Genomic DNA, 19,373 nt, shown 5'->3' with positions numbered 1-19,373 from the left:
ATGGTACCAAAACAAACAATCGGTTGTTTCTTTGAATCAATCGGTTGTTTTGGTTTTGACAGCTCAACCATTTGAAAAAAAGTTTTCAACCTTTTTTAAAAACACCTAAGTATAAAACAATCGGTTGTTTCGACAAAACAACAAGTTGTTTTTCACTTAGCTTAAAAAACACTTTTCTTTTAAAAGGATTGAGAGTGCTTATGCTTTGGATTCAATCAAGAGTGGATTACATATTAAATCTACCCCAGATCCTATCTAAAAGGACAGCTCAGCAACAAGCACAACTAGCCTTCATCATCCTTCTAAGGGTTTGGATTCTTCAAAACTTGAACACCACTTGGTTCAACAAGCTATACATGGCGATCGTGTACGACTGATGACATCGATTAGAATAAAATAACGCGATGATGAACATGAACAACACGTTCAACATGAATTTAAAGAAGCCCAACCCTATGTGGATGATGAAGCCCAACCCGATGTGGATGATGAAGAATATCTTAGAGGGCCAGTAGATAGGTCATTTTTGGGAAGTTATGAGGACCATGTGGTGAGGAAACTATTAAATGGTGTGGTAAGTAAATATGTTGAAATAAGATATGTGAACATAACTTATTTTGTAAACTAAAAATTTGATATTATTTTGGTTGGTTATTGTAGGATCGGGTGAGTTGAAATTGATTTCTAATAGGAGAAAAATGAATAAGATGGGTGCTCTCATGTCTGTCTTTGTAGATAGGTGACATGGAGTCACTTCGTGTTGATCATGGAGTAGCAGTTGTTGAGACAATGCATTGTCGGGGTGACAACTTTGCTAAAATATCAGGACTTGAAATATCTGAAAAGCTTAATCGTATCCATATGAAATGCACTGACTGTAATGGTATGCTACCTACATCAAAGGAAGTCAATTCACAAGCACAAGAAAGACCATGAGTACATCTAAGAGTGCATCCACAACAAGATTTATCTAAGCCAACATATTCAACTCAATCACCTCTTCTGCAATATGTTGTACAACATTTTTGGACACAAAGCCATACAACCCACCACATGCAAACTCTTTTCGAATGAAGTTTTAATTGCATTATGTTGCAAGATGATCATCTTTTTCATAGAATCCCAACAATAGAATAAGTCTCCCATTAACGTCTAAAGCATCCTATTTAGACTCCAATGTGCAAACTCAACCCTACATTAAATATTATGTCAGTAAATCGAATATGTATCTTAAATCTTTTAGAGGAAAATAAATATTATCACTAGTAAAACATATGAATACATGTTACTTGTGGTGTTACCTAAGTGCATAACCCTATTCGTTCATGCCTTAACAAACTTTTCTTTGTGTGGAAGTACTAATCACATATTCAATAAATATAGGTTATGGTGAACTAACAATTTAAAATGTATGTACACGATGTTCATAGGTTTGTACATTATCACAATCGATAATAGCTCCCAAAGATTCCATCACTTGATCTCATGTCTTTCTTGGATGAACAACCATTTTACATTTTGCTTTAACATTTTAATTAATGTGGAAACGACATTACATATTAGAAGCTTAAGAAAATACAACATTTTATAATATTTATTAGAGCAATATCTCTATCACTGATCACAACCTTAAGGTATAAATCAATTCTAGAACACAACCATTTAAGTCTCCCAAGGACCCATATAAAGTTATAACATTCAAATATGAGTAACATAAATGCAAGGTCACCCTCATTGATGTAATACCAACAACTTCAAGCAAGAGCATCATGTACTTATTAGTTTTGTAGGTATTATCCATCATCAACACAGTGTTAAAGACATTTAAAAGCTTCACTAAATCAGAGTGTGTCCAAAATAAATTTTGCATGACATTCGTCCCTTCATCAAACCTACACCAATGGACATACATGTTTCACTCAAGTAACGTCATCCATTGTTGCATATCAGCTTTGTCACCTTGTTCTAATCTTCTATACACATGCATGGCATTATAAACTTTTATGGTGGTGAAATTTTTATCATTATGATCTTCTATTGTTAGCAAATATATTTATAGGCTTCACTATACTATTTGTAGTGTTATCAGTTTTTGGTTATGGAAACACCATGGCGAAAGGTGGTGGTGGATTTTCTGACCATCACCACAAGGCGGTGGCGATGCAGTTTTCCATGGCGGCCTATGACCGCTTTGCATCTCAGAGTGCTAACAAAAAATGGAAATATCCAAAAAGGTAGAGAAAAGGATAGTGGCAGCGGTGGCATTGCACACTGTGACGACAACGAAGCATGAAGAAGAAGGAGTTGTGTGCGACACTGCGCATGAAAAAGAAAATGTTACGACGCATGAAGACCTAAATTAAACCTAATTTTTAAAAAACATAAGTTTGGGCCTTTAGCCTATTTCAACTTCAACCTAATAAAACCTTAATTAAAATTTAAATGTTGAATATGTTGTGTGGTGTGCAGTTGCATGCTGTTAAACCCTAATTAAAAGATCAAAACTTACTTAAAATTAGGTTTTTTGCCCTATTTTTGGTTCATTTAAAATATTATAATTATTTTCATTCATAACACATTTTTTATTTCACACTACACCTTCTCTGATTATTTCTCCCTACAACCACTGGCGGCGGCGGCCCGTTGCCACCGACCGCTATCGCCGCCACTTTTGAAGTGATTTTTTTCTCACTTGTTTTTTTTTTCTTTTTCTTTTTCATACCCATTATAATTACTTTTAGAAAAATATTCCTATTTTTTATCATAATGGCCAATGAATAAGATACTTCAAAAACATCCCACAAAATTGATCCAGGCTGGAAACATTGTCATCCATTGGATGAAACAAATTTAAATACAATTGTTTGTAACCACTATGGGAAAATTATGAATTAGGGAGTTAATAGGACTAAAGAACATTTGATGGCAAAGAAAGGCATTGTTGCTGCTAGCACCAAGACTCCCAAAATGTGAGAAAAGAGCTTTAGAAATTATTTAAAAAAAAACAATCACTTCTTTCGTTGATCCTCTATATAGTGCGACATATGATAATATTGAAAGTGAAGATGAAGGTGAAATTTCCACCGCTAGTAATGATAAGGGGAGAAATAGTGGTGGAAAAAAGGACCAAGATGTATTTTTTTAGATATCCAAATGTTGCAATAAAGAAAAGAAAGAGATAACAACTCTAGTAAACTAGTATTAAAAAAGCATGTGAGAAGAACTTAAAGGCATTATCTCAATATATCGCTCGATTTTAGTATCAAGTAGACTTGTCATTCAATCTTGTAAGATTAAATAGTTTTCAAGATATGATTAATGTTGTAGGTACTTATGGACCTAATTTTTCAACTCCTACCTATCATGAGATTAGAGTTCCACTCCTCAACAAGGAATTTGAGTACACCGAAAAGTTGTTGAAAGATCATAAATTGCAATGGAGAAGGCATGGTTGTTCTATCATGTTAGATGCATTGACTGATTGGAAGCAATGATGTTTGATTAACTTTTTGGTGAGCTCTCCTACAGGGACAATGTTTGTCAAGTTGATTGGTGGTTCTAAATTTGTGAAGACAGGAGAAAAGCTCTTTGATATGCTTGATGCCCTTGTGAAGGAGATTGGAGAAGGAAATATGGTTTCAAGTTATCACAAATAATGGTGATAATTATGTTTCTAGTAGTAAATTAGTGGAAGCAAAAAGGACATACCATTGTATAGATTTAATGCTTGAAGACATCAGAAAGATTCCTTTGATAAAGAAGACGATTCAAAGAGGAGTTAGTCTTGTTGGCTTTATATATAACCATTCTAGTTTCTTAAGTTTATTGAAACAATTTACAAATAAGAAGGAATTGGTAAGACATGCAATTATAAGGTTTGCTACCTCTTATTTATCATTACAAAGATTGTATCAAGAGAAAGAAAATTTGAGAAAAATGTTCACTCAGATGAATGGAGCAAGAACAAATTGTATAAGGAAGCTAAGGGGAAAGAAGCTATGAAATTTTTTCTTACGCCTTCAATTTGGAATCATGTTGTATTTACTCTCAAAGTCATGACTCCTCTTAATCATTACTTCGTTTGGTTGATGAAGAGAGCAAAACAACTATGAGTTATATATATGAAACAATGGAGAAAGCCAAAGAAACAATAATTAAGTCATTTAATAACCATGAAAGTAAGTACAAGGATGTATTTACAATCATTTGATAATAGATGGACATGTCAACTTCATCGCCCTTGCATGCAGCTGGTCACGTTTTGAATGCATAGTTCTATTATTCTAATCCAGAAATGGAATATGATTTGGAAGTTACAAATGGGTTGTATGCTTGCATAAAAAGGTTGGTGTCAAGTAAACATGTGCAACAAAAACTTTAACTGAGTTACCTCTTTATAGGAGTGGAAGTGAACTTTTGGTGATGACTTTGCCAAAGAATCAAGGAAAACCACAAGCGCATGTGAGACAGTTAAACGCTTTCTAAATTGCATTAACATATAAGTTATATCATACATTCTAAGTTACTTTTTTTTTTACTTTTATAGCTCAATGGTGGAAAAATTATGGGCACGCAACTTACAAAATCTAGCAATCAAGATTTTAATTTTGACATGTAGTTCATCGGGATGTGAGCACAATTAAAGTGTATTTGAGAAAGTAAATAATAATTAATTTTTATGATAGGACTCATTTCATTATTATCTCTTAGGATGTAAAAAAAGAAATTAATTCACATTATACTTGCAGATTCATTCAAAAAAAATGAATAGATTGGAGCACAAAAGGTTGCATGATTTGGTTTGCATAAGGTATAACCTACAACTTGCTCAAAGATATAATATTATAGATGAAGTAGACCTTATTGTACTCAATGACATTGATGAGTGCAATGAGTGGTTAGTGGGATAAGTAGATGATGATAATGATAATGATACTGAAGAGGGGGAAAATGAATTGGTTTTTGATGATGATCTCACTCTTAATTGGGCAACTGTTTATAAAGCTTTAGGTGTTGGAGAACCAATAATTTACACATGGAGACAAACAACCAGTAAAAGAAAGTTATCATCGAGTGGTGATGGTATTGTCATTGGCTCTTCCCATGCTTCTAAGAAAGGTCCAACTGCAACCTTTTCCCCCAACAAGAAAGGGCAAATATAAGATTCAAATTGGGGTTGAGAATGAATTGCATGATAACTCTGATTTTGAGTTTGAAAAATTACTTAACTTTGACAAAAGTTTATATGAAGGGGAGGAGAAGGTGGCATATACCTATTAGATAATATTGAAGACAATTATATTAGGATTGAAGAAGAGTCAGATAGTTAGAACATAAGACAATTTCTTTTGTATTTTATTGTTATTTATATTTTGAACTTTAAATTTCTGATGTTTTGATTTGAAGTTATTTTTATTGAATATTTAGACATAATATAATCTTTAATTATAATTGTCTCTTTTATTATTTTTGTATTTTTTTTAAAGTTTTTTATATGTATATATTATATTTCTTTTGATAACCCATTATGTTTTCTATTATAACTCTATAAAGGATTTCTCGGGGTCCTGATATGATTTGTTATTTGATATCGATAACACTGACTATTTTTCATGTTCATAAGCATGGACTGAAATGGATGACCAACCAACATATCCGTTAAGTCATGATTATGAGACCCACAAACTAATTTCAACATTCATCATTCACTACCTCCTCTTACAGGTTTCCCTCTCGTAATATAATAGGATAGTCACATTTTCTACTTTCACTCTCAATCACCTGTAAGTACTTCTTATATCGCATGTATTTATCTTTTCTCTCACAACTTAATAATACGTATATTTTCTTTCTTCGTTGACCATTTAAAGTATTTGACCTCAATATAATAATAACAAAATCAAAAATCATACACAACTTTTCTGGCCCACCCCAAAAGCTCATCCCGACTAGAAAATACTTATAAAAAATTATCACAACTTCATATTTAATTTATCAAATAATATACAATCTAAACATATTTTTCAACCTTCACATTTACCTCATATGTGGTAAACACATCACTACATTGACATGCATTCATTAACTAATGTTTTACAAGATATTGACTGCTCAAAATCAACACTATCTAGTCCCTCTCACACTCCAACCTCATTATATAATCTTAGATAAAACCCTATAATGCATACTTAGGCAAAACAACATGTAACCTAACAAGAAATAACAACAAAATATTAATTTTGTCTTCCAAATTCCAAAAGGTATTTTGGAATGATTTTTTCTCTTCCACGATGCTTATTCTAGAAAACAACTTTGCATTACAAATCATTCATTCCAGAAACCCCATTCCATTCCATAATACATATTTTTTTCACTTCTAAAAACCCCATTATGGAAAACAATCTTCCATTAAGTGGCACCCCATTCCATTCCAGAATGCATTTTATTCTTATGGATTTCCAATTCCAAAGTTCATTTTCCCTTTCTGAAACACATCTCCAGAACCCAATTTCCAAAAACACCCATGTCATCATACCTAACCCAAAAACCACCAACAAAACCTTCTCAACACACGTGCAACTCTACCATACCTTCGCCAAGCTCAACCTTTACTGCAGCAACTCTACGTACTACCATGGAAGTTACGTTTTGAAATAAAAAGCAAAGGACAAATTTCTTAACACCTTTTGAGATTCTTTAGAGGAAAACTATAATTGAATGTTGGCACACAATTGTTGACAACCATGACACATCGTCATGTTTATTAAAAAGCACAAAATCATGGATAAAGTTATGCTGGTTTGGGTAAAACCTTGGAACTTTATGGCACATAATCTTTATGAACCCCAACTCAATAAGAGATTATAGACAATGATTTCGTATTACTCTAGAAGCTTTATATGAAAAATCAATTAAAAACTCCACATAATAAAAGTGGGCAATAAGTCTTTGATGATATCCTCACGCAAAAAAAGTTTTTGCTCTCTCCAACCCCATCATTACTAACTGCACCCCACTACTAACAGAAAAAGATTAAAATACCTCCCTCACTGCACCACTACTGCATGAGAGGGAGAACCTGCTAAGGAAGAAGAGAAAAATAATGCATTGTGGAAAAAAGATCTGGAAAGTTCTTTCTAAAACTCATTTCATGTTCCAAAAAACAGAAAACGCATTACATTATAGTACCTTCCAGAAATGTTTTGAAATTTTTTATATGTTCATATCTTCTGAAAATTCAGAACTCATATCCTAAGAATATGTTCCAAACCTTGTTCTAGAAATTCTAGAATGTGTGCTCCAAAATAATTCCATTCTAAGATTTTCCAAATGGATAATCCAAAAGCCCCTTTAAAGAAAGATAAAATGAAAGTCCCTTTAAAGAAAGATAAAATGGTCATTTTGAAAATTATAGAGGTGCAGGAAAATAAAGCCGTAAAAAATTGGTGAGAAGAATATTATCTCCCGGACATAAACTGGTTCTAGCAAGAATGAAATTAATTTGATAAAAAAAAGTTGTAAAAAAAGAAACCTTGAATCCTGAAAGAAACCTACAATTTTGCAGAAGAATATCTCATTCAAACTTAGTAGCCAAGTTTAATCAACAGTTAGGACAAAAACAGAATAAATAGTCCTGCATATAAGCAGTGATTTTCGTGTGAGCATCACCAGAGTTTCATGAAGCTAAATAGAGATGCAAATTTCCTTACACTTGTTCACCGAATGAAAAATCACCAGAGTTTCATGAAGCTAAATAGAGATGCAAATTTCCTTACACTTGTTCACCGAATGAAAAAACAGCACAAAACTGAACGGGTAAGATTGTGGGGGAGAAAAAATGAGTTTTAATAAAATGTTGAGCCAAAAATATTATACAGAACAACAAAGATAAACATGTACCACAGTACCAAATCTTCTCTTGCCATCACCTGAATCTTGCCCTTGGGACATAACAGTCATTCAAAAAAGCATTAAACCATTGGCAGTTCTAGACTTCTAAGCAGTCTTGTAAATTATGAGAACATCCTGAGGAAGTTGTTTGCATAAGCCATTGGTTTGACATCAGGGTGTGGCTGCAAATTCAACAAAGTAAACCAGACAGAAGGAATGAATGTCAACCCCAATACAGATTGATAGAAACGCAATCATATTGCGCCAAACTATTTGCTACATAAAAAAAATGAATGAACATATTCATCTATTGTTATTATTTTAGAGGAAGACAACATGACATAGCTTAGCATAGCATGGTCTAAAGCACAAAAGATACTAACCACAGCTGAGAATGTGACAATGTTAGGTTTCAAAGCTGGTGCTTCAAATCGGATAAAGGCACCTTTGTTACCCATCTGCAGCATGAAATAAAGAAATAAAGATCAGCGTTTCATATGCCACTGCATAATGTCCATGCAAACAATAAATGTACAAATGCAAGGTGGGTAATATGGTTTTCATTTACCCATTTAATGTGATAGGAAAAGAATCCTGGTCAATCATGTAAATGGCTAAACTTACTTAGAAATGAATGTAGCAAAAGGGATTTGGTTACCTGGTCACAGTAATTTGGAGCAGAAAACACAGTTATGAGTTTACCATCATGTTCAACCTCGTAACCCTCATCCTTTACTTCATGAGATCTCACAATTAAATCTGCAAATTGGTAATTTATGTGAAGTAACTGATTAATAAATAAATAAACATTAAAAAAGTATCTGACTAATGGAAAACACACCTAAATTATTTTCCTGCAAAAACTCTCTTGTAACATCTGGACCAAAAGAAAGGCCCACACCACGCTTGCTTGGGCCCCTTCCAGGGAGAGGTTGTGGATCACTCCAAAGAATTTCACACATCAACCCTACACATACCAATCATAGGTGTATATAAAACTACGACACTGAGGGTGAAAAAGTCAGGAATTTTAGTTTGTGAAGTGCATGAACTGAAAGTTTAGAGAGATTAAGGTATTGCTCAGATCAATTAAAGACAAAAAAAGTAAACATCTAACCTTCTTCAGGAGGTTCACAAAATCGATTAATTGATCGGATGTTAGAGAGTTTGACCCCATCAACACTGAAAAGACCTCCATGAACTACGAAAACTTTCTCATTTATCACATGAGCCAAAGGTAAAAGGCAGAATACTTCCGCAAATAGTTCGACAAATGTATCATTCAACTTTGAGCGCACTTCACCCTCAAAACCATATATCTTGTTCATGCTCTTGCTCTCGTGATTTCCTCTGGCTAAATATATGGCTGAAAATTACATGGCAACAAATCAAGTTACCATATTGCTAGAACAAAATATTAATATTCCCTTAAACAAGTGAATTCTGTAAAGTGAGGAAAGAAGTAAATGAATGTCCAATCCACAAACAGCACTATACAATTCACTTGACACAATAGAAGTAAATATTGCAATCTAAGAGGGGCTAAATTTCCCAAGGAATTGTAATAAATTTCAATTTATGTCATCATGAACAAAAAAACTGTTTTTTATTCTAAAAAGTCATAAAAAGTATCTAATCAGATGCTTAAGGGATCATATTTTTGTGATGCCTCCAAAAAAGAAATAACAGAACTAACTTATAAAGATCTATGGTTTACCTGATGGAGACATGCACTTAAATGCAAACAAGGTCAGGATAACTTCCAATGAAAAAGATCCCCTATCCACAAAGTCACCGTTAAATAGATACGGATTCTCTTCTGAAGGAAGTCCATTAAGCTCAAAAATATTCAAAAGATCATAGAACTGCAGAAGTCAAGGTGGAAAGAATCAATCTGCAAAGCTAAGAATTACAGGGGGAAAATACAATAATACAAAAGCCAAGCAGCATGACGCAATTGGATAAAAAAGGCTTAACATCACGTTCAAGTAAGTTTGAAAGAATTAAACTGGAGAAGACATTTATAAATTAAATACCCTACAGTGAAAGGAGGACCTTTTTATGAAAATCATTTTTTTTTCTTGCATGACTGTTGCTAGTAAAGTTACCCAGGAAACACAAAGCCAAGCAATGTCGAGGCTGGTTTTTAAGAAATGGGCTACAGTTTTGTCCCTCAAATGTCACTTTTTCAAGGTTCCTTCCTTTTCAGGAGTCTATTTTTTTATTAAAAAAATTACCTACTTAGAATTACACAACCATTTTACTTCATTTTAGTGCCAACACTGCAATAGGAATAATTTGCCTATATATAGACTGTAAATCAAGATATCATAGTAAATGTGACTAGTTAAATTTCAAACTCTAGAGTGTTCTTTCTCCCTGTCTCCGTACACTATAAAGGGAAGATGCTTTATTTCACAACAGTTGGAGTGGTTAGTTACTATTTTCACAGTTTTTTTCAGTGGGAGTGGGAATTGTTTACAAATGCAAATGATTAAAAATTTAAGCTTCTAATGCCATTTCCAAGGTTTTAGTACGACATGGAAAAGGCCCTGTAATGGAGTGCATTAGAACCAGTAGGCTTCAAATCGGATACTATGGTTAGAAATAGGAACCAATGCTTGAATTTTAAAAGACGTGTTTATGGAAGTTGTTTATCATATGGGATAAAACCATTATTTCAAATGGGTTTCTGGATCAAACATTCAAAAGGAGGATTCCGTTTTTGTTGTTCTGTATTATTTACTTACCATTTCTCTCAAAGAAAGATTTCATATCCCATGTTTCTGTGATTCTTTCTTTTTTTCCCATCTAATAACATTCCCTCTTATCAGTGGTTTAAAAAAATATAATAAAAAGGTCTTATATACAACAAGGCAGATAAAGTCCCTCCTGAACAATGGTGCAAAATAAATAATTGGCATGCTCATCAGCACAAAAATAGCTACCCAATTCCTCCACATAAAGGTCGGAGAATCTCACTCCATGAAAATATGGGAGGAAATCAAACGAAGGCTATATCAACAATCCTATGTCTTAAATATCTAAAACTATCAGAAGATATCACAAAGATATAAGCAACAATTTGTTTTACCATATAATGAAGTCACCAATCAACTTCAGTAGTCCTAAAGTTCAAAATCAAGAATGTGACCCAAATAATTAAAGATTACCATAAATCAATTACCTGACCATGCACATCACCACAGACAGTAAAATGTTTGCCATTAGGAACATGTATGTCAACAAGAGAAGGCAAAGATTGCAAAATTTCTCTTGTTTGCAATACAATCTGGAATGCATACCTAAAAAATTGGAGGACAAGAGAGAAGACACTTCAATAACTCATCAAGAAACAAAATAGAGAAACAATGGTTTTCTTCCTTCAGTACCGTTTATGTAAGAACTTCTGGTTCTTGAAATCTTCCATCATTTTTTTCACAAAATCCAAAGTAACAACATCCCCTTCTATTCTTGCTCCTGAATATTGTGGCTCCACATCTAGCATTCAAACAAAACACCAAAATTTGTTCATTTCCATGAGTGAAATTATACGCAGCAGTAGAACTTGGAATTAGTTTAATAATCTAGTCAGAAAATAGGGGCCATTAATTTTAAAGACCACTGAAAATACAAAATTAAGTGTTCCTCTTTCATGCTAATGTGTGTTGTTAATGGTCCTTGTGATTAACAACTCCCAACAAAAAGTAGAGGGCATGCAGATCAGGAAATTACAATATCTCTACCAAACCCAAAGGCATCTATGAAACGCATACCCTTTCAAATACAAAAAGTTTGTAGATGTTGATCCAGGTTGCAATTGAACACCCAAAAAGGAAAAAAAACAATTCAACCAGGGTTGCAAGCAACTGAAAATAGTAAAAATAAGTATAACATGTACATTATTCTTCATTTGTCAGTTTAGGAGGATGACTTATCCTCCTTTCTAGCACCTCTTACATTTTCAGATAAAATGTATTATGCTTATTGGAAAAAACACCAAATTGAAATCGGCACAAAAGAATGGAACTAGGTTAGTATCAGAGCCTAACAAGGATAATAATCACATTTTAAGGAACTAGTATATTAGAGACACAAGAGAATTCTATGATTAATTAGTTTTAGGTATTAATCAATTTATGTGTGATTAACTTGTTCCAAAAAAATAAACAGTATGAGGAATTATGTTGCATTGTAAAGAACAAAACAATTTATTTTCCAATGCGTTATAAATAATGATTCCATCTGACTTAAATTGAAATTCAGATTTTTAAAGTTCATTGTATGCTTAATTAGTTTTACGTATTACATAATTTTAAGCTATGGCCTGGGTCATGCAAAGGACTCCTAAATGTACCAGTATTGTGGCCACTCCACCAATAAGCCCCGAGGAGCAACAGCAAACCAACCACAATTGCAATTACTATTGTGGTCTTTGATGTCCTGAACAACATCACCGCTGCTGCCATTACTGCTACTGTCACTGCTGCTATGGCCACTTCGGTTGGCACCGAAGAATTGCGGCCCTTTCCTATAATGATACAATATATACAAAGAGTGATGATTTATAGAAAGTTGGACAAACATTCATTAAAGACAGGAATAAAATATCCCTAGATTATGAAAGGGGATTTGTGAGGGAAAGAAGGATGATTAAGGTATGTGACGGAAGCTTGAAAGTATTAACTACTGATTTGGGTTGGGAAAGGAAAAAATAATGTGCATGAACCAAGAGGTGAAAAGGGTATGACCACCTAGATAGTATGATCATTTTCTGGATTTTTAATCACTTCTAAGACATATTCGTCAAACACGAGACTCAAGACTTCTGACAAATTCCTGTTTTTAGTCATCGAAATTACCAATGAAAAAGGAAGGAGGTTGAAGGAAACACAAGGTAGAAGTGTATAGTTGAAAATAGGAAGGGAAAATGACAATTTATTTGACTTGGCAAGAAGTGAAATGGAAACTTCTGTCTGGTAATTATATATGTTCCATGGATAAAAATGTCATTACTTGGTTAAAAGCGTTATAGAAATTCAATGTAAAACATATTAGCAGACAACCTTCAGGATCATCTTCCCAACTAGGAAATGGAAGAAACAAATACGTAAAACGAAAATACAAAAAGCAGATGAGATCATACACCACTAATACGTATTTGAAAGATAGTAACCATATCAATAAGATTTTCTTGACTCTTGAACCCTTGTGAATGAAATAGAAACAAACAGAATGCATAACCTTTCACATAGCATTGCACCAAGGATTTGACTTATGGTTCTGGTGGTTGGAGAAGAAAGTTTAAGCATGTCTTGATATTTAAATATGCATTTCTTTGCAATACTGAGATGAGATGATATTACACTATTCTGCCCTTCCTCTCTGTCAACATCACACTTCATGTTTTTCTCATTAAGTTTGAAAACAAATTCCATGAGGATGTACATAATCAATCGAAAATCCCAAAGTTCATAGCAAACAATTCATTAAACATCTCTCAGAGCTATCGAAGAACACCACCATCATCACTATTTATTCAAAGAAACAGTAGCCAATACAAATTTCACTACAAAGAGTGGCAATGAAATGAAAAAAGATACATCTTACTACATGAAAATAACAGTGTTCTGCAAAGGAGACCATTCAACAATACAATTAAATGAAGAGAAAACCAAGGACCATATTCAATCAAATAATTTAATGAAAAACTGAAAATATCATGCATAACTAATTATCAAAGAAATACTTGCTTCATTTTTTCACACTATTACATTAAGAATATTTTAGAAACCAATTGCAAGGTAATGGACTTGAATCCCACATTCAAATATGGGATTATAGTGGGGGGGTTATAAGACCTTGGGATCTCCAACTACAACATCTAGCTCTTGCGGTGGGGTTCTCCAAAGGTTCTTATCAAGAAACCATAATCGCACAAAACATGCATGTATATATGAAGGAATGTTAATTTAAGGTCAAAAGGTATTCATCACTTCAGACATTGTAATAGAGCTTTCAAATAATAAAACAAAACTAAAGTTAGTCTTATAGGGTAATGTTATATAGTATTTATTTGAAGCTCTACAAAAATTGAAGTTGCAATAATACCTTCAGAATACACACATCCAGAATAAATAATCGTTAAGAGATATAACAGAATGACTGCATGAAAGAATAAAAAATAGGTATAAAATTAAGATACTAGCTTAAGACATTATATTCAAAATAGTACCTATTGTATGGAAATCTATCGATTCAGCTATTGAACGCCTTTCAGACTCAGGTGCGGCAATTGCTTCTTCAAATTTAAGCTTCATAACTGCTTTTTCACATTCCTTCAATTTCTTTGTTGCATCAGCATCATTTGGACACATTTTCTTGACCTATTCAATAAAAGTCTATTAAATATGAAGACATTTGCATATTGAAACAAGTACGTGTTACAGAACAATAAGAGGGAGTTAGGTAGCCAGAGTTATTTGAAGGAAAGTAAAAGCTTAAAAGTAGAAGTTGCAACATTCATGATGATATTAAAGGTCAAGATCTGTCAGCGTCAGCCTACCAAGACGACTTTCATGTGAGAACATTTCAACGAGGTTGCATACCAAGAAAAATTTCATATTCTAAAAAATTCAATAAAATTGGCTTTCAATAAAAATTGGCAACTACTAAGTTTTGATTTTAAAAAAAAGGAGTTAGAAGCAAGACAACAGCTTCTATTGGCTCAAGGGCTTGCTAAGAAGAGAGAATTGTAATCATCAATTGTGTAAATTGCAGAGCCCATTAGATGATGCAGCTGCAAATGTGCAACATTTCTGTTGCAGTTGCCCCTGAAACAGTATCAGGCTGCAAGTACACACCACATTGGCTCACATTAGCCAGCACCTATCACAACTGCAATACAACCATAACCAAAATTCAAAACCTAAGTAGTAATCTATTTCAAGCATAAGAGTCTAAAATCACAAAAACATTACTTACAGAGAATCTCAACTCAACAAATCTATTATCAGTAAAGAGAACAGGAAGGTACTTCACAACCTTCAATTTGTCCCAAAGATTTTATCAAAGTTAAATTCTTTTGATAAAAAAATATAATTTTTTAAAGTCCAAATAATTTGAATCAAAAGAAACACCAATATCCCTAAATATCTATATTAATTTGTCTCTCATGTCTCCACATTATCTCCTTATTCCATCATTATACTAGCTACTTTTCTTCTAAACTGCCACCAATGTCTTTGTTTTCGTTTCTATCTCTTCACATGGCTGGGTGTGCCAAGCTCTCCAGCTTGGACAAAATTTGCAGTTTTTATTATAAGGATAACAACCACTTCAAAATATAAATAGTTGTACATGTTTTCAAATAGTGTGTGTAATTATTGTATGTGGTAGAAGAATTTAGAGGGTAATCTGCAGATTGATAAACAATTAAGAGTTAGAAATTTAAATTACTGTAGAAGCATCCTTAATTTTCTAGCATGTAGACATGTAGCACTACTTGTTATATGAATAAATGTTGTAAATTTCATAGTGGAGAATACAAGAGAGTTGGTTTTTCTTTTCTATAAACTATGGATGCTTGGTGGACACCTTCACATTCAACTTAATACTTATTTGCAGATTTACTTTTAAGGAATTTTTTTTAAATTTCGCATATAATTTGTGAATATCATTTTCTTTACGGATTTCAAGTGTGTGTACATTTGTCCTATATTCATTAGAAATTTAGAATTGTTGAGCTATCATGTGCAATCTCTTGTAGCATGATAAAAGGGAATACAGGGTTACCAAAGAATTCAGTGTGGATTCAAACTGGGAGGAAGCAAGAAGATCAAAGTTGAAAGCAATATTTAGCTTTTATCCTCTTTAATCCTCTCTTTTTTCCCTTCTTTTTACAGTGATGTAATCCATTTCTAGACTGATATCACTGATATTTGGACAAATAGAGTACATTCAGAATATAATAATACCTATTTCTGGTTCCAGTTATTTGCAACTGGTGCACTGGATTTGAAGAAGGAAGAAAAGACAGAAATGCCAGAGAAATATGGTAAGTTCAGAGAGAATCTTGCAAGATGAAGATTGAAGGAGTTAGAGTATTAAAAAAAAAGCAGGAAGCCAGACATAATTGCACCAAGGAGTTCAGAGGCTGATCTGAGCTGCAGCATCTCATCAAATTTTTGCAACTGTTATATTTTAGCTGATGCTAAGAACTCTCTTCACAAATTCTGTCCTCTGAGCTGTGCCGTGAGACCCCCACTCCTGTTGGACATATTCAGAACTGCTGGTTGCTTATGAGCTCCGTTCTGTAAGTGCTCTGCAGCCTCAGGCTACTGTGATATCCATCTACGCCTAGTCAATTGCCTGAGTACTGGCCTTTATTTATTAGTGTTTTGTTTTGGCATTGTTTGGGGAGTAGTGGTCTGAGGGACTAAGACTGATGATGCCTACTTTGCCAGTGGTAATTTTAATGTTACTTTGCTTATTTATGTTACTCCATATTTCATTTAAATATGTTGAAATATATTTTGTGCATATCATCATCTCTGAAGATTTGGTCTTTTAACCAAGTCAAATAGCATTGTGCTGTCCAATTAGTGGGATAAGGCTTTTGTTGTTGTAGTAGTATAATATTGCTCTTAGAAAGTGGGTTTTATCTAACTCAACTTCATAAAATGAACTTGTAAAGTGAGATTTGCACCTATTTATATAGTATAATTTGGTCATATTTTTAATCGATATAATCTCCAACAATTGCATATTAGGTGGGATCTAATAAACCACATTATGATTTCTTGTTTTACTTGTCTACCTCCCCACCATTCTTTCAATTCTAGTTCTAGGTAGAAGATATATCAATATCAACAATATTGCCTGAAAATTCTTTTTTTCTTTTTTTTCTTTCGCATCTTTTTGCAGCTGTTGTAACCCATATTCTAGACAAGTGCAATTGATATCAGGTAGGAACTAACAGAGAATATATTCAATGAAAAATACCTATTTCTGATTCCAGAAACTATTTTAACATTTTTTGGCACACATGTTCTTCTCTTAAAAACTAATGTTAGTACGGTTTCATAAAATCTACTAAATGTATTACCACAACTTTCTCTTTTTTCATCTCTGAATTCTCTTTGGTATTCTGATCTACATGACTAATTAATGGAACGTAAATATTAATCTATCAATGTTCTCTAATGTTTTGTAATGCAGCTGACATTCTAATATGAACATGTTATTTTCAACCCAACCCAAGCTCCTTCATTTGAATATTTTAAAGACATCGAACACAGTTACCTGCTGAAAATCTTTCAGTGCTTCCTTGAATTTTCCCAGCCCAATATGAGCAGCACCTCGCCTGTAATAACCCTATAACAATAAACTATAATCAGGGCATGTTTTTTTATTAATGATAACTAAATATAGGAAAGCCTTGAATGTTTTAGGAGTCAGAGCACCTTTGAATATTTAGGATCAACTTCAATAGCCTTTGTGGCATCTTGTATTGCACTACCATATTCCTCAAGCCGAAGATGGGCAAAGGCACGATTAGAATAGTATACTGCATTTCCACTGTTTAGCTCGATTGCTTGAGTATATAGATCAATGGCTTGGGAGTATTTTCGAGCTGAAAAGGGGATTAACAAGGTCAGCATGCATTAGCAAATAAATGTGTTAAAGCAGTGACAACTAATGACCTTATCAAAATTGATTTAGATTCAATAATTCAGCTATTACCACTAATTTCACTGTAATGGCGAAGAAAGTAAATTAATCACAGCACAGAGAAATTGTATTAATTACCATTGAAAGCTTCATTGGCAAGGACCTTAAATTCTTCAGCCTTTGAAATGTTAGATTTTTCAGTTTCCATTTCAGTTAAAACTTCAAACTTTAGTTTTAAATGGCTGAAATTCAGAACCTAACAGAATCAGTCTGCTCACTTCTTTTCTTCACAATGATTGACCTGCTACAATTAAACAAATAAAAAATATTAGTACTATTACAATATTAGTAACTGACACTGTAATACTCAGCTTCCAAAGAACTATATCAAAATGCCGAAGCCTCATATACTTTATTTTTGTAGGATTTGGTAGTGTTGCAAATATTGATAAAATTGAAGAAAGTACATGTATGAATAATACAAATTTTAAGGTTCTCCCTTTCGTAACATATTCTAGTCAATTGGAATCACCTTACTCATAATAAAAAATGTCAATTTTAAATACAAACAGGCTAAATATGAACTTCTACCGACATGATCTTTGTGTCTCCTACTAATGTAAACATCAAAAAAGGCAATCACTGTAATCACATTACTATCACTATCATCAACAAATTTCTGTCACCACTATCATCAACATCTTCAATCACCACTTCAAACACAATTCCCTCGTGAGTAAAATCATTCTTTCCATCCCCCAAAACAAAGCCCCCGAACAATTAACTCTCCAAAAGCAAATACATCCAAAGGGCTTCAAAACCCACACCCCCAACACAAAATAAACTCGGGAAACCATAAATTATAGGGAAAAGGTCAGTGCTTGATAAAAGGGCGTCCTCAAATTTTTATTTTTTTGTTACACACAATCACATGAGCATCACACACAATAAAAAAAAAAACACCCCTAAGGTGCAACGTTACATACAGTACATGTAGTGAAAAGGAAGCTCTTAAGGGTAAGGATTAATGAAAAGTAGTGACCCAAAGAAAAGTGATTGCTTGTAGAAATTGTTGTGAAATGTTGAAATAAGTGGGAAAAGCTAAGTTGAAAGGGTAGAGAGGTAGTTGGGAGAAACAATACAGGGTTAAGAAGACGAAGATGATTAGAATAGGGTAAAAAAGAAAAATTAAAAGGATCTGGGAATGGATTAATTGCAGAGAGCAAAGAGAAGAAAAAAGAGAAAGAAAATATAACACAGAGTGAGTTAGGGTCCGTACGATTAGGAGTTTCTTTGTTCCTCTCTCAGCGGTTGGAGGCTGGAAGAATAGTGAACAAGTGTGGCGATTGTGAGACACTACACTACACAACACAACACAAATGCCTCTCTCTCTCTCTCTCTACACACAAATCACTTTCTCTCTCTACCTACCCACCCTAATAATCATGCACTCTTCAACCCTTTGTTCTCTAACCTCAACCTACACACATTTGTAATTGCAAATCTCCTTCACACTTCAAAAATAAATATTTTTATTTAACAATTCAATAAATTAACATTCTAATTATATTTATTTTATTTTTTAACTTAAAATATTATTATATCATTATAAGCGTTCTCAAAGTTGAGGGTGTCAAACAACCTTTTTCATTTTTGTAACAAAACTCATGGTTAAATCTACCTAAGATCCTTTTATTTGTATTTTAAGGTTGTTGAAGAAGAATTAAGAATTAATATTGGGAAAAAAAAGACACTTCATGAGTATGTACTTTTTAATAAAATAAAAATTAATCATAAGAAATACATAGTAG

At 33.2% G+C, this 19,373-nt stretch overlaps 1 protein-coding gene across 7 annotated transcripts; it reads right to left on the bottom strand.

The window, feature by feature from the left end:
* Window positions 1-7,673: 7,673 nt before the first annotated feature.
* On the bottom strand, window positions 7,674-19,086 carry LOC137831154 (serine/threonine-protein phosphatase 5). Of its 7 annotated transcripts, none has more exons than XM_068638719.1 (14): window positions 18,842-19,086; window positions 17,701-17,866; window positions 17,355-17,524; window positions 17,194-17,265; window positions 14,126-14,787; window positions 12,248-12,421; window positions 11,283-11,391; window positions 11,078-11,195; window positions 9,608-9,755; window positions 9,008-9,256; window positions 8,732-8,857; window positions 8,549-8,649; window positions 8,274-8,348; window positions 7,674-8,072 (listed from the first exon to the last, which is right to left on the bottom strand). In XM_068638719.1, the coding sequence occupies exons 5-14, from the start codon at window positions 14,265-14,267 to the stop codon at window positions 8,013-8,015; spliced, it is 1,302 nt and encodes a 433-aa protein (XP_068494820.1). In that variant the 5' UTR covers window positions 14,268-14,787; window positions 17,194-17,265; window positions 17,355-17,524; window positions 17,701-17,866; window positions 18,842-19,086; the 3' UTR covers window positions 7,674-8,012. The 7 variants fall into 7 exon arrangements, with proteins under 7 accessions (XP_068494820.1, XP_068494815.1, XP_068494814.1 ...); XM_068638714.1 differs by having other exon boundaries at window positions 14,126-14,276; window positions 18,842-19,026; XM_068638713.1 differs by having other exon boundaries at window positions 14,126-14,276; window positions 17,701-17,863; window positions 18,842-19,026.
* Between the last annotated feature and the right edge of the window lie 287 nt (window positions 19,087-19,373).

This window comes from Phaseolus vulgaris, chromosome 6 (assembly GCF_000499845.2).
Source record: "Phaseolus vulgaris cultivar G19833 chromosome 6, P. vulgaris v2.0, whole genome shotgun sequence".
NCBI lineage: Eukaryota > Viridiplantae > Streptophyta > Magnoliopsida > Fabales > Fabaceae > Phaseolus > Phaseolus vulgaris.
Note: the sequence above shows the minus strand (reverse complement) of the source record. Positions and strands in the feature narration are given on the sequence as shown.

Coding starts and splice junctions, on each gene's coding strand:
- LOC137831154 (XM_068638714.1), bottom strand. CDS start 17,770: ATGGAAACTGAAAAATCTAACATTTCAAAGGCTGAAGAATTTAAGGTC. Junction 9,257..9,607: donor TAAGTGCATGTCTCCATCAG/GTAAACCATAGA, acceptor TGTAATTTTCAG/CCATATATTTAGCCAGAGGA. Junction 8,650..8,731: donor TTTGCAGGAAAATAATTTAG/GTGTGTTTTCCA, acceptor ACCAATTTGCAG/ATTTAATTGTGAGATCTCAT.